The 15695-nt window shown below is 41.4% G+C and overlaps 1 protein-coding gene across 1 annotated transcript in view; it reads left to right on the forward strand.

The window, feature by feature from the left end:
- ARHGAP26 (Rho GTPase activating protein 26) overlaps positions 1–15695 on the forward strand; it is a 471565-nt gene that overhangs the window by 241618 nt on the left and 214252 nt on the right. The window contains exon 13 of the mRNA XM_037739951.1: positions 5057–5093. Coding sequence (XP_037595879.1) covers positions 5057–5093 — 37 coding nt within the window. The remainder of the gene's footprint in view (positions 1–5056; positions 5094–15695) is intronic.

The raw sequence follows: 15695 nt of genomic DNA on the forward strand, positions 1-15695 counted from the left end.
GTGTGAAAGGGAAAAGTTAGATTGTTATGTCAAATTTTTGCTTTACTTATGTCTTTAATTTCTAAGCTTAGGAAAAAAAGCTTCTCTGCTTTCTCAGTATGCCTTGGATAGTGGTAATAAAGGCACTCATAGAAGAATTCTGGGAATCCAAATGACTGTGTATTTTCTGTTAATTCTGTAGGGACATGTAAACTGAATTCGCTCAGCAGGGAACAGAATTTATTGCAAAATCACATCTTGGTGCAGGGAAGCATATGAAGGCTTTCCTCACCCTTCTTTGATTTATTAAATTATACTTTCATTGTAGCTTCTGGGTAAGGACTCAGAATTGCAGTGCCCTGTGATTTGTATCAAAGAGCTACTCTCCTCCCCTGGTATTTATTGTCAGGATCGAACCCTGTGGTTCAGAAAGACAATGAAGTGTTACCTCTACACTAGATGCCAGCGGGTTGCATGGGTGGTGAATGCTCCAGGCAAGAATCAGAAGACTGTTCCCAGTTTCATTTTATGTCTGACTTAGGGCAAGTTCTTTCTTCTGGTGATTCACCTGCCTAGCTGCCCTCACCATCTCTCCACCACCACCACCACCACCACCATCATCGTCATCATCACAATGGCTTATTTATCACGTGGTTAGTGGTTAAGTGTTTGAGCTCTGGAGACAGACTGTGGGAGTTCCTGTCTGGACTCAGCCCATTTTCAGATGTCTGACCTTGGGCATGTGACCTATCTTCTCTAATGCCTCAGTTTTCTCATCTCTATGATAGGAATAATTAGGCTGGTATGAGAACTGAATAAGAATGCACATAGAATGCTTGGCGTGGTGTCTGGCACATAGTAAGGCTTTTGTCATCCTCATCATTATTAAATTTTATCTGTTGTAATTATTCTTTAGTGACTCTTAAATGGACCATGATAAGATAAACACGTGAATTTCTCTTCTCTAGAAGCATAGAATTGGAAACAGATACTCATTGGCATGAATAGTCAACAAATCTTCATGTACAATGGTCAGTAGAAACTAGACTATACCTACATCAAAGTATGTAAACCCAAGGGGGATAACGTTTCAAGGTTTTAGAGTACTCTAGCGAAGCAGGACAGATAGAGTTTAGCTTAAGTTGGGTTGTTGAAGGTTCATTAACTGTTTCAGTCTTCTTAGGAGCCATAAATCAGGCATCGTTTAGTGCCCCTTGTCCACTTGAGTTGCCCCTGGAGAGTTGGGTTCTATTCTGTTAAGGTAGATGCTCTTGAGAGGCTTACCTGAAAGCATACAAATTTGAGATTGCTAACGTAAGACAAAGCTGTGGCCAAAGTGACCTTTCAGGACATTGCTCTTGCCTCTGAACCTCAGTCTGATGCTAGTGGTCAACTGTAAGATCTGTAGAAGGATAGCCCAGAGCAGAGCAACCATTTCTAAAGGGTGAATTGGTTGCTGTTTGCTTCTGTCAATATAGAAAGTATTTATGAACCATAATACCAACCACTGGAGTGACTTGGTAGTGGTATATATTTGCACTGCCTAGAAAGTTAAAAGGGGATTGGAATATCCTTTTAGAGGCAAGATGGAATAGTCCACCACTGACCAGTTCTGTGTCCTTAGACAAACTGTGTAAGTACCCTGAGTCTCAGGTTCCATAGCTCTAAAATGTGAATGATACTAGACCTCATCCATATGGTGGTTACAAGGATTAGATGCTGTCATGTGTGGCACTTGGTAAGTGCTAGGTCCACAAAACCATCCCTGCTTAGTGCTGCGACTGAGCCACCAACTGGTTGCTGCCCAACCCTGGGCCTTTTTTGTTGGGTCTTGTAGTTACAAAGCCCTGGTAAGCAGGATTTGTTAGCTTCATTTCAAAACTCATTCTCTTTGTCTCATTAACCCAAACCAGACAGAGATTAATGGCCTGGCCTCAGAGGAGCAGGCGGGTACATGTTTCTGGTGCTTTTGGCTCATTGATCACGCTTCTCCAATTCAGGGAATTCAGGGAATGCTTGGGTGTTCCAGGAAGGGGTCTCCTGAGACCCAGGAAACCTTGAAAGAAAGTAATTTGGCACAAATTCATCTCCTAATTAAGGAGGCCTGGAAGTCTTGCACTTTACTGTTTTTTTCTGGATTTTGCCAGCTATAAATAGAAGCAAGTTTCTTTTGGATAGAATGTTTGAATTTACTGGGAGAAATGCAGTGATCAAGGATGGTTAAGAAAAATACTTGCCAAAGTGTGGTCTTCTCTCCTGTACTTTTCTTGTCCAACTTTCCATGGTTAGTGAATGCTAGTCACCATGGATCGCTGGTCCTAGCTGTTACACAGTGACCCATTTCACTCACAGGCCACAGGCTCTACAGGATGGGATCACTGCCCCTCTGCCCTATCATCTTCCACCCGTCTCTGCATTGCACCGATTGTCCACCACACTGGCCCTCTTCCTTCAAAGGCAATGCCTTTTCACCTTTCAAGGACCTGTACTTTCTGTCGACACTGGTTCTCCTATCTTCCCAAGGAGGCTCCCCTCATCGTTCAGGCCTCTTGCAAAGGTCACCTCTTCCGAGAAGCATTTCCTCACCGAAGTCCACAATACCCCCCTGCCTTTTTTAACTTTCTCTAATGTACTTATCAATATTTGAAGTAATCATATTTGTGCATCTGCTTATTTCTGTTTTCTTCACTAATTGGAAAGTTTTATGAGAGCAGAAATTATGGATGTCTAGTTCGTCTGTATCCCCAGCACCTGGAACGTTGCCCGACCATTATAGGCACATAGTATGTATTTGTTAAATGCATGAATAAGTAAATGAATTGCAAGCAACATGGGAAATTACTATTTCAGAGGTCTTCAAACTTTTCATAGCCACTATCTCCTTGTTCAGTAGCCACATGAGTAAAACGCATAAAAGCCAAGGGAGGGGACATTTGGTCACCTGGGGTTTTAGCTTCTCTCCAGCCTCCTTGGCAGTCCTTGTTTGTGCAGGTGCTGTGGGGCTCAATTTGGAAACCATGATCTAGTTCCAGTTCATTTATATAGATGATAGAGTTGCTGCTGAGGGAGAATGGGCCACTGTGGCTCCTCTTTTAAGCAGAAATTATACAGCCTGTATGTCAGCCTTCATCTAGACTTGGTGGTGACTTTTGCCTTCCCCTCAAATTCCATGAAAGTTAAGCATTTCTTTTCTCAGTAGTAGAGTCCAAAGCACCTGCATTGTGTTGTGTTGTTTTAGTATATTTCTTCTGCACAGTCTCATTTGATGTTCACAGCACTCTGGGTGAGTCAGTCAGAAAAACCTATCATTGCCCACATTTTGTAGATGAAGAAATTAAAGTTCAGCAAGACGAAGTTATCGGTGGAGAAGCCCAGTCCAAGATCAAAATCTTTTGACTCCTCATCTCTAGAACTTTTAGGTGCATGCATTGATGCCTTTCATTCATTAGACAATCTTCTTTAAGTATAGAAAACTGTTCCCTTTATCCTCATTTTTTCTGACGTTTAATAAGTGGCCTTGTAGCTTTAGTTTTCTTTAGAAAATTAATAATAAAATAGAGTGATTTGTTGTGTTTAGAACTTGATAATTCAAAGACCTTCTTGAGCGACTCCTTCCTTCCTTCAGTTTATAGATGAGGAAATAGATGCCCAGAGAGGCTAAGAGACCCAATGACACAACACAGCTAAAGGGCTAAGTGGGACCTCTTGACCCAGCGATTCTCAGTCATATTTCTTAAGTGAAAAATACCTTTCTAGATTTAATAGTTCTTTTCAGAGATAGTTGCCTTGATTCCTTTAGGAGTTAAATAAGTGGTTCTCAACTGAGAGTAGCCATTAGAATCACTAGAGGGATGTATATATGTACACACACATACAAATTATGATTAGGTTCACCTTATGCCTTTCTATACCTACAGAGCCCTACAAAAGAAGGGTTTGGGTTCTATGATTTTTTCTTTTCTAAAGTAGAGGTTTCATCTTTTATTTAATCATGACAGCATATCAGGGATGGGCAAACTGTGATCTACAGACTGAATCTGACCCACCACCTTCTTTTTTAGAGCTCACGAGCCAAGCATCGTATTTGCAAACATCTGCAATCGGCTTTATAAGGAATACTAACTTTGAGCACTAGTTAAGCTCAACCTCTCTCTTAAAAAATCCATTCTTCTGATTAGTAGGTTTGTATTTCAAAAATTCTACTCAAGTATTATTATTAGGTTTTAAAGTTTGTCAAAAATTTTTGAAAATTTACTTTCTATCTTGTTATTGAAGTACCTACATAATATCATTGATTTTGCCTCTTGGCCCACAAAGCCTAAAATGTTAACATCTGACCCTTTACAGGAAAAGCTGGCTGACCCTTGCAATATGCCATTGTCCCTTTTATATTGGGGCATTTTCTTTTTTTTTATTGGGGTACTTTCCCTTTTTATGATTTACATAGATTAAGGGGGTTCAGCGGTTAAATATATATTTTCCTGATGACATTCAAATTTCTAGAAGTACGTAGAGTAAAAAGTAACAGTTCCCACTCCCCAGTATTAACAGTCAACAGTTTTTGATGTAAAGGTCCTGACTTTGCCACTAACTAGCTGTGAGACATTAGTTAACTTCTCTAGGCCTCAGATTCTCCATCTGTGAAGCAGTGATAATAACAGCTCTTGTTCAACAGAATTGTCATGTTGGTTATTTCAGATTAGTAATGTGAGATGCTTAGCACATTGCCTGGTGTGCAGTTCATGCTTAATGATTTGTAACTAATTTTAAATTTTTTTCTCCTTTCTATTTATATACACGTATACATACATTTACTTGCCTTCTTAAAAAGAGGGAATATGATTTTTTTTTACACAATAAAGTTGCACAGATGATTCTGATGCACACACACTTATGAACAGCTAAAGTGAATATTGAGAAGTAGATAATTATTGATTGGGTTCATATTTGGGAGCCAGAAATTACCTTCCACTTTACGGTGCAAACTAGGGAAAATGAGGAATGTAATGGTTTTCTGCAGTGAACCTATAAGGTGGTATGAAATACACACAAATGAATTTTTATTTTTATCTTTCAGGTCTACAACTCGAACAAAGACAGCCAGAGTGAAGGGAGTAAGTACGATGCTTGGGTAACCTTCTACTGCCAGGGTTGGGAGTGGGGTTTGAGAAGTTGCTACCGCCGGTGTGAACCACCAGGCGGTGCTGTGGAAATGTTGGGTTGGCCCCAGTTCCCAAGTGCAGTGGGACATGCCTCCACCCCGACTTTCCATCAGTGACTCCTGTAAGTGAGCCTGGCTGGCAAGACTGTAGTGACACCTTGCATTTAAATAACACATCACACTTTACAAAGCATTCTCACGTACATTATCTCCTTTAATTGTAGATCTTCCTAAGACAATAGCTCGTCACCACTTAAAAGTTACTTAATACAGTAATACTCAACTCCCCAAGAGCCTTATCCTGTGGGAAAGCCAGAGTTGCCCTTGCCTCCCACACTGTCTTTCGCTCCAAGGACCGGAGAGACAATAACTATGTTAGGTGATTTCTTAGTAACTCTGTTTTCTTTGTGAACTCTTGAGGGAGGAAAGAATGGAGATGAATTCTATGGTAATATTCCTCTGTGATGGAAGTGTCCCTGGGCAGCCTCTGTAGGCTATAGTCCATTTGCCCTGCCACTGCCTCTGAGCACTCTCGTTAATCATGATTTCCAAGGGTACCTGTAACCTTGTAAAGGCGATGGGATTAAAATGAACCTGCTACTGGTAGAGTGTTTGGGCTGATTATCTCCTTGGTGCATAGGAGAAAAAACAAAATCCTTCCAGGTTGCTGCAGGAGTACAAAGGAAATCTTGTGCCTTGCCTCAGATTTGCTTTGTAAAATCCATTTGAGAAAAAATGTAAAGGTAGCCCTACCGTGAATTCCAGTTGTGTTAGGAAAATCAGGAGAACAGTGCCTCTCCATGTGGACGAAAGGATGACGTTGTTTTTTTTGTGAAAGCCATTATAGGACAGAGATTTTTCCCCCTTTCTTTCTCTTCAAAATACAATTTTTGCCCAGGAGTTTTGTATAAAATACTAAGTAATTTGGAATGCCTCCTGTTGGTAGATTGAGAGGCCTTTATGAGAGGAAAAAATGTTCCCTCCCCATCCCCCCAAAAAATTGAACAAGGGAAAAATTTTAAGTAAATATTCAAGGAAACAAGTAATTCCACCCTACCCTACCCTCATTAGGTAGGATTTTTTTAAGAGTACCTGAAGTCAACTCTGGCTAACTGAGGCAAAAACAGCAAAAACAACAGTTACAATACTGTGGGAACATGTAAGGCTGTATGGTAACTCATAGTAAGGCTGGAGGAGCTGAAAAGCCTGGCTTGAGAATAGAAGAGTTCTGGAGACCCAGGAACCCGGTAAGAAAGGGTCTTCTGGATAACACTTGCAAAATGATAAAGCTCTGAACTGTTTGTAGTCCTTGCCTCACCTTTCTGAAAATTGAGATTCCCAGGCATCAAGTTGGTCTAATTTGGGTCCACCCAGGGGAAAACTGTACACTTTGATTGAGAGTTTCAAGACTGCTCCAAAAAAAATGGTGGCAGAGTAGTTTCTCAGAGGGAAATCAGGGAAGCCATCAGCACCAGAGGGGATGGATGGCAAGCAGGCGACACTGACAGATACTCACACCTGGCCCCACCTGGGACACAGTGCCTCCATAATAAAGGACCCAAAAGTGGTGGGGGAGGAGAGGCATGTGAATGGAGACCTTCCCCACACCGGTCAGAAGTTCACTTATAACTTGTGACCTTATGAACCTACATCTCTGTACTTGAGATAAATCCCGATAGAGTTGAAAGACAACTGGTTCTGACATTTCTGTAAGGCATTTTGATAATATGCTTTGGAAGCCTTGAAAAAGTGACCACCCTTTAACCTCCCAACAGCTTGTCCTAAAGAAATCATTGGCGTGCAAAGATGGTTTTTACAACAAATAAGTTTGTTGGGGCATTGGTGATAATAGCAAAGAATGGGTAACAATCTAAATACTAAATAGGGAGTTGGATAAATAAATTATGGAGTAATACACAGCCTTTAGAAAGAACCAGAGAGGGCTGGATATATTTGCGGAAATTGTGTCGATAGTATGTTGATAATTTAAATTAAAAAAAAATTAGGCTCTAGAACAACATACATAATAACATGCATTATTTGACCTGCCTCAAGAAAAGAATAATACAAACAGTTTCATTTTGGAAAATACAAGCAGTTGTGACATTTTGCTTTTTGCATCCCATTATTCACACAGCAAAGAGAGTTGCTTGCCTTGGGTGTCTAGTGATTCTTCAGTCATTACCCTTTACTCTAGCACACAGGAGATAAAAAGATGGGTTAAAAATAGTGGCCACTTTTTCAGGAGTCATTTAAATAGGAATTGTTTTTTTAGGGTATTCATTGATTTCCAAGCTGGCAAACCAGTGTTTAGTGTTAGTGTTTCTTCACCCTTTTTTGAGTTCTTTCCCACATGGTACATCTTCTTAGCTTCCCCTCCCTGCTGGGATGGTGGTTGTACTGTGTCTCTTGATCGCAGTAGTTTGCAATTTAATCCAAACCCGCAGGGCTCATCTGCCACAGGTGGCGCTAATGCTCTGGGTCTTGATTGTTCTGCAACACTCCTATTTATGACACAATCTTGCAGCCAATCTGATATGAATTTAAGAGTGAGGCACTGCTCTTCTTAACCAGATTCCAAATGTCTAGCATCCAAATTCCAAATGTCCAGCATTTTCCTTTCTAGGAAATGTTTTGATGGGAATTTCAATGCAAACATTTTATCACAGAGCCAGAATGTTTTGAAGGAGCAGATAGCAAAAGGGAACTTCTGAATTTGTTGCTTTCATCTTGAAGTTTCTCTCAGGGCATATGGTGCCTGCAGAGTATAAGACAGGGCCATAAGTAATGTCTGTCAGCTGCTCGTATTTTCCAAATGACCCAGTTGCCAGGGAGAGGATGGCAGCTGATAAATCCATGTACATTTCTTTTCAGAGCCTTTTCCTCTCCTCTTCGCTATGCTCTGTTTGGATCTCAGGTTTAGATAGTTGAATCATCACACTCCCTTGTTCATGACACATTATCAGCACAGGTTTCTTGATTCATTCATTCCTTTTGTTTCATTTTATTCATCCATTCCCTTTAGTTCTTTTTTCTAAAATGTGTATCTTTTATCTTCTGTGTTCTTAAGTTAATAAATTGTTCTGAGTCTTGTTTTATTTCTTACTTTGTGCCCTCATGATTGTGTTAGGAGCCATTCATATTCCACTGTGTCCTTTTACACTGTGGCTTCCGATTGTTATATAATTTGTGGTATACAGCACTTTGTATCTGTTTTTGTAGAGATGTACTCCATCTCCTTATACCTCCAACTCCTCATCACCACTAACACCACCACAGTGGACATCTTTGTACATATCTTCCTGAGTGAGAATTCCTCTGGGACACACCCAACCAAGGCATTGCTGGCCAAAGGCTATACATAGTTTAAGTGCTCTCTCATATTGTTCTCCAGAGTGGTCAATCCACAGTCCCACCAATTCTACGTGCAAATTTCTCCATTCCTGCCAAATCTCATGAGTATTCAGCTAATTTTTTGCCAGTCTGATAGGTGTAAAATAATAGGTCATTGTTGTTTTAATTTGCATTTCTCTGGTAATTAATGAATTTGAACATCTATTCATATATATGCCAGTTTACTGGGTTTCCTCTTCTGTTAATTGCCTATTCATGTCCTTTACCCATTTTTCTGTTTTAGTTACCATCTTTTCTTTTTGATATATAAAAAGTTCCCTCTGATTCTAGTTACTAATCCCTTGTTAGATTCAGACAATTTAAATATATGTTCTCATCTTGTCATCTGTCTATTAATACGTGGTATCCTTCTTTGACTACAAAGCCTTTAAAGGCTTTTTTTAATATTCAGATCATCTCTTTTTTGCCTTCTGGTTTATGATTTTCAAGTTGTATTTTGGAGAAGGCCTTTCTAACCCATGTCACAAAGATGTGGACATACATCTTCTTTTATTGGCTTTGTGAGTGTGTCTTTCACATTTAAGTTTCTAACCCAGCTTATTTCCACCACTATATGAGATGTTTCACGAGGATCCATTCTTATTTTTATCATGAGAAGAGTTAGTTTTTCTAACAACAGCTGTCTATTCTTTTCTTGATTAATTTGTGGTGCTGGTGTTCTTGCATAGTAGGTTTGCATATTTCAGTTTTATCTCTGAGCCCTTTATTCAATTTTTTTGTTTAGCTGTTTTTGTCCCAATACCTCTCCCTCTGTTTTTAATGCAATAACATTGAGGCAACTCTTAATATCTAGTTAGTTAAGTCTCCTCTATTTATTTTCCCTTTTAAGGTTTGACTTGGGTATTTATGAGTCTTTATCCTTCTATATAAATTCTAGAATAAGTTTAAGAAGTTAGCCGGGCGCGGTGGCTCACGCCTGTAATCCCAGCACTTTGGGAGGCCGAGGCGGGTGGATCACAAGGTCAAGAGATCGAGACCATCCTGGTCAACATGGTGAAACCCCGTCTCTACTAAAACTACAAAAAATCAGCTGGGCATGGTGGCGCGTGCCTGTAATCCCAGCTACTCAGGAGGCTGAGGCAGGAGAATTGCCTGAACCCAGGAGGCGGAGGTTGCGGTGAGCCGAGATCGCGCCATTGCAATCCAGCCTGGGTAACAAGAGTGAAACTCTGTCTCAAAAAAAAAAAAAAAGAAGTTTCCGGCCTGGTGCAGTGGCTCACACCTGTAATCCCAGCACCATGGGAGGCCAAGGCAGGTGGATCACAAGGTCAGGAGTTGAAGACCAACCTGGCCAACATGGTGAAACCTCATCTCTGCTAAAAATATAAAAATTAGCAAGGCATGGTGGCAGGTGCCTGTGATCCCAGCTACTCTGGAGGCTGACACAGAAGAATCGCTTGAACCTGGGAGGTGGAGGTTGCAGTGTGCTGAGATCGCACCACTGAACTCTAGCCTGGGTGACAGAGCAAGACTCTGTCTCGAAAAAAAAAAAAGAAGTTTCCCTTTGAGGAAAATTTTTCTTGGGGGTTGCATTGAATCATTAGATTATTTGGAGAAAGTTGACACCTTTGTAATATTAAGTCATGTCTTCTGAGGGCTTTGAATATCTTTCCATTTATTCAGACCACCAGTGTTTTTTATTAGAATTTTATTTTTCTTCCTAGAGATCTTGTGTGCTTCTCATCAAATTAATCCCTAAATACTAAATTTAAAAACCAGTCTTTTATTTTTGCCGGCCCTGCTACTAGTGGGGACCCTTTCTGGGTTTGCTTCTAGAATGTCAGGAATCTACATCAGTGACACCAGATTCTCCAATTGGTCAAATTCCTACCTAGTAGAGAAGGGAAGGGGGGAAAGGGAATACAGGTAATAGAGAAGAAAGTATGATTTTGTTTCTTTTTAAGCTTTTTTTTTTTTTTGAGGAAGTGATTACTGCCAGCGTCAGTCACCTAGTTATCTGGCAGTCATTGATTTGCCACTTTCATTATTACAAAGAACAAGACTGCCCTGGGCAAGAACAGTTTCTCCCGTCTCACTCTCTGCAGCCCCATTTGCCATATCTCCTGAGTCTACATGTCTTTTTGCTGTCCGCTACCTTTGGCTGCAAGGTAGGGACAGTCTTTAGGGAGATAGAAGATTTACTCCCCAAAGACTGTGAGAGTTGGTTCATTTTTCTTTGTAATGAGTCCAGGTTGGAAGCAGGACGAGAGGCCTGTTCTCAGCCCAGGCTGCTGTTATCCTGCTGTCCCACCTGAGGAAAGGTTAGAAAGCCGAGAACTTGTCAGAGAGAACACACGAGTCCAGTGCAAGAGAGTACAAGAAGGGCAGGCTCTCATAGTAGGAGTTGGTCTTTTCCAAGTTTGACGTTTTAAATAACAAAAGTCACTGCCTACTTAACTCTATAAAGATTAGCTTGTTTACAGGAATGCTGCCCTCCCACTGCTTCCCCAGCTGCTTGAAGGCTGAAGTCTGACAGATTGAGGCAGAGAGGGTTCAGTCTCCTAATCTTGCCTTTATAGTGCCACTTTCCTCCATGTGGGTATTAACTCCGATTCCATAGGTTAATCGGGTTATTTTGAAAGGAATATACTGAAGTTGCTTCAGGCATGCCTTCTCATGCATGTCAGGACCTGGCTCAACACTGACCATCTGGCTTTTCAAAATGGCATTGTGTAGTTCATTCTATTTCTCACTCTTGTTCAACATTTTCCTGTTACTCCCACCTGGATCTTGTGCTGGATGAAACTGCAGGAATCCAGGCTTCCTGTAGCTCCTCATTCAGTGAATGCCTCTAGGAGTTCTTGGACTCCTGGTCTCACATGATCCTTCCATCTTGACCTCCCAAAGTGCTGGGATTATAGGCATCAGCCACCATGTCCAGCCTTCTGGGAGTTTTTAAGGGCAGGTGGCACTGAGACATGTGAGTACCAAGAGGTAAGGACACTCATAACTAGAACACATGTCTGTCTCTACCTTTAAAGCACACATGATCTGCTATGGAGGTTCAGACCACTGGGGAACAATAGACAGCCCAGCTACATCATGTGGGCGTGTGCTGTATTCATACCATCTACAAAAGTGCCCAGGGTTCAGACTACATGCCCAGAGCTCATGGATTTGAGAGTGAGCTCAGAGTGGGATTCCATCTTGGTTAGAAAACACTTAAAAAATGGAAACTTCCTCCCTTCTCTCCTCCTCCTCAGAAGAAAATGTAATACTTCCTCTTTGCTTACAAGTAGTAATCCTTTCTTTTTTTCGTTTCTTTTAATCTAGTGATTTTATTTATTTATTTATTTTTTAGAAAACACTTAAAAAATGGAAACTTCCTCTCTTCTCTCCTCCTCCTCAGAAGAAAATATAACACTTCCTCTTTGCTTACAAGTAGTAATCCTTTCTTTTTTTCCAGTTTGTTTTTAATCTAGTGATTTTATTTTATTTTATTTTATTTATTTTTAGATGAAGTCTTGCTCTGTTGCCCAGGCTGGAGTGTAGTGGTGCAATTTTGACTCACTGCAACCTCCACCTCCCAGGGTCAAACGATTCTCCTGCCTCAGCCTCCCGAGTAGCTAGGACTACAGGAGTGTGCCACCATGCCCAACTAATTTTTGTATTTTTTAGTAGATATGGAGTTTCACCATGTTGGTCAAGCTGGTCTCGAACTCCTGACCTCATGATCTGCCCACCTCAGCCCCCTAAAGTGCTGGGATTACAGGCGTGAACCACCATGCCCAGCCTAATCTAGTGCTTTTATAAGAATCCATGGTATTTGAATAATGCTGAAGAACCCACTGCAGTTTGCCAATTTGTCATTCATACTGGGAGATGGGGAGAAGAGCAGTGACTGAAGAGGGAATGCCCTGTGCAAAGCTGGAGTCAGGATCTAGTCATTTATAGGGTCTGGACATTGAATCCCCGAACCTCATGTCTAATCAATCATGTTTAAAAATATATATTTTCTCTTGTTACAGAAGTAATATGAACTCATTGTAGAATATTACAGAGACACAGCAAAATGATTTTCAAAAATTCAGTCAGAAATCATTGGGTAATATTATTTTCAGAGTTATTTCCTTCTTGCCTTTTTAAAATGATATCCTGTGTGTGTTTTGTCAATGTCAGTATGAATTTTAATTTAACTGGCATGTTGAATATGCACGTTGTATTCTGCTTTAAAAATTACAGGCATTTTCTGATGTCATGAAAATGTTTAGAAGTATCATCTGTTATGGTTGTTTAATATTCTGTCACAGGACTATATGTTAATTTGTTGAACCATTTATTATTGTTAGACTAACGTTCTTTCCAGGTTTTTGGCATTATGGATAACCCTGGCCTGTGTTACTCATAATAACTTCGAAAGTTATTAATTTCATCAGTAATTGGCCTTGTATATCAGGCATGAACCACCGCGCCCAGCCTAATCTAGTGCTTTTATAAGAATCCTTTGTATTTGAATAATGCTGAACATATCTCTGTACATATCTCAGATCATTCTCTTTGGGTAGATTCTGCCATGTGTGTTAGAGAGAGGGTTTGCATGAAGGAGTACACTGTGGCTGGTGTAGAGTAGCATCCTGGGTGTAGAACCTTGGACAGGTGCTGGGCCTCTCTGCGCTTCCATTTCCTCTTCTGTAATATGGGGATACTGATACCCCTACTTCATAAATTTATTGTGAGGATGAAAGTTCAGCACATTAATATCTGGCACGTTAGTTAGTAAGTGCCTAATTACTCTTGGTTAACACTCTTATTATCTGGCCAGGCCAGTTGCTCCCTCAACAAAAGGAAAAGCCCACTGGAAAGGAAAAGCCGGCTGGATTGGTAGCACTGCTCTCAAATGGAGGAAGACAACCTGCTACTGTTTCTCAGTCTTGGTGCTTTATGAATGTTCATTTATTTTATCCTCGTTATTGTATTTCTCAAAGTAGGGGTATGCACACCGCTGGCGGTACACTGGGTCATTTGAGATAGTATATTTTAAATTTAGATTTCTACATTTATTTTAATGTGTATTATAGGGAATATAAGTTCTCTTAAATCTCCTGATTTTATTTTATTTTATTTTATTTTTTTATTTCTTTATTTTTTTTTGAGACGATGTCTCACTCTGTTGCCCAGGCTGGAGTACAGTGGCGTGATCTCGGCTTACTGCAACCTCCGCCTCCTGGGTTCAAGCGATTATCCTGCCTCATACTCACTAATAGCTGGGATTACAGGTGCCTACCACTGCGCCTGGCTAATTTTTTTATTTTTAGTAGAGTTGGGGTTTCACCATGTTGGCCAGGCTGTTCTCAAACTCCTGACCTCAGGTGGTCCGCCCGCCTTGGCCTCCCAAAATGTTGGGATTACAGGCATGAACCACTTCGCCCACCAATCCCCTGATTTTATAAATGTTATTGCTTAGCTTCGGGGTCCACTTTTTCAGTAAAGGGCCAGATAGTAAATATTTTTATTTTTATAGGACTATTCAACTCTACTATGGTAGTGTGAAAGCAGTCATAGACAATATGAAAATGAGCAGGTGTGGGTGTTTTCCAGTAAAACTTTGTTTATAAAACAGGCAATGGTGAATTTGGCCCAGGGACTGTAGTTGATTAACACTTGGCTTAACACAAGGTTAAGTTTTTATGGTTAGTCTAAATAGGATGGCATGAGGTTTTGACAGGGAGCATGAAAGTGTCACATGATGGGTTGCCATTTGCACAAATGCTGTTCACAACTGAGTTTGTAAAGGAGCTCACAGGCTTAAAGAGGTCAAGGGAGCACAGCTGAGAAATGGTGAAGCTCATACTCAAATCCAAGCCTGCCTGATCACTAGTGTCATTTTTTTCCCCTGTGACGCTTCATATGCTTGAAATCTTTGATCTGTTCCGCCATCCTGTCATATGTGGTCCACCCAGGGTGGGCGGAAGGAATTTCATCATCAGACTCCAACATCTAACCCCTCTAGTTCTCTGTGGCTGCGGGGCCATCCAATATCCCTTCTTAGTGTATCACCTCATTAGAGCGCTCGGTTCCTCAGACACCTGTGCACAGTGCTGGGTACACAAGGGTCACACATTTCACTGACTGGCTTCCCCAGCGTGAGACCCTTAGCATGGCCCACCACTCTCCCACAGGGATTTGGCAACACAGCATAATGCTTTATATGTTGTTTCTGTACATCCACTCCTCCTTCTTGAGGCCGTCATTCAGAGCAAACTCCCTGATGGTGTTTTATTCCGGTTTGCCTTGTTTTATGAGGACAAGATTGAGGACCAGGAGAGGAGATGGGGAGGGACGTCATTACCATTGCTCTGCTTCCCATTGTCGTGCCTCTGATTGTACATTTCCTTCATCTCTGTGCCTTAGCTTCCCTTGATCTGTAGAACAGAAAAGAAGATTTGTGCTTGAAAACCGTAGGGAAAGCCTTGATGGGATCGCCTGGGCCACTATTTTTAAAAGGTTCTAAAGCCTTCAGCCATTACCAAAAATCCACAGCCTCATGAAAGCACCAGAGGGCAGAAAAGAGGATTTTTTTTTTCTTATGCTTCTAGTCACCTTTGGCCTTTTGCTGTTAGAACACCCACAGTTGAGAAGCAGGAGGAGGCAGCCACCGGTAACCAGGATCCTTTTGGGATCAGAGCCATCCAGAGGCTGCCAGGTCTCCACTGGTCGGCGGCTTATAAATAGAACATTTCCTCTTTTAAACCTAAGAAGGGTGGAAGGCATTAATGGGCACAGTGGCCTGGCCTCCTGTGCACTGGCCCACGAGGCAGTCAGCTGAGTGCAGCATCCCCTCCAGCTTTCTATCCAGGCCTGCCAGGTTTGAGCTGATAGAGGACAGACACCCTCCTCCCTTGCCTGTGTTCCTTCCAACCCTCACTCCCCACATCCTTTTTCTTTCCGCTTTCTCCTCCCTCCTGTGCATGCAGTTTCTGTGGCCACCACTTTCATCTGAGCCATAGTCAGGCGAGGTGGTATAATTCTAGCTCTCCCTAGATGCTGACTTTCTACACCTCACTTTTCATTATGAGTTGCCTGTGCAACACAGCTGCTGTGGTGCATTGAACTTGAATTATATTTAGTTGAGCTGTAACACCCCAGCTCTAGAATAGCCCTGGCTTGGAGGGCAGGGGGCTGGAGAGAGTAAGAAGGGGCA

This window comes from Cebus imitator, unplaced genomic scaffold (assembly GCF_001604975.1).
Source record: "Cebus imitator isolate Cc_AM_T3 unplaced genomic scaffold, Cebus_imitator-1.0 Scaffold76, whole genome shotgun sequence".
NCBI lineage: Eukaryota > Metazoa > Chordata > Mammalia > Primates > Cebidae > Cebus > Cebus imitator.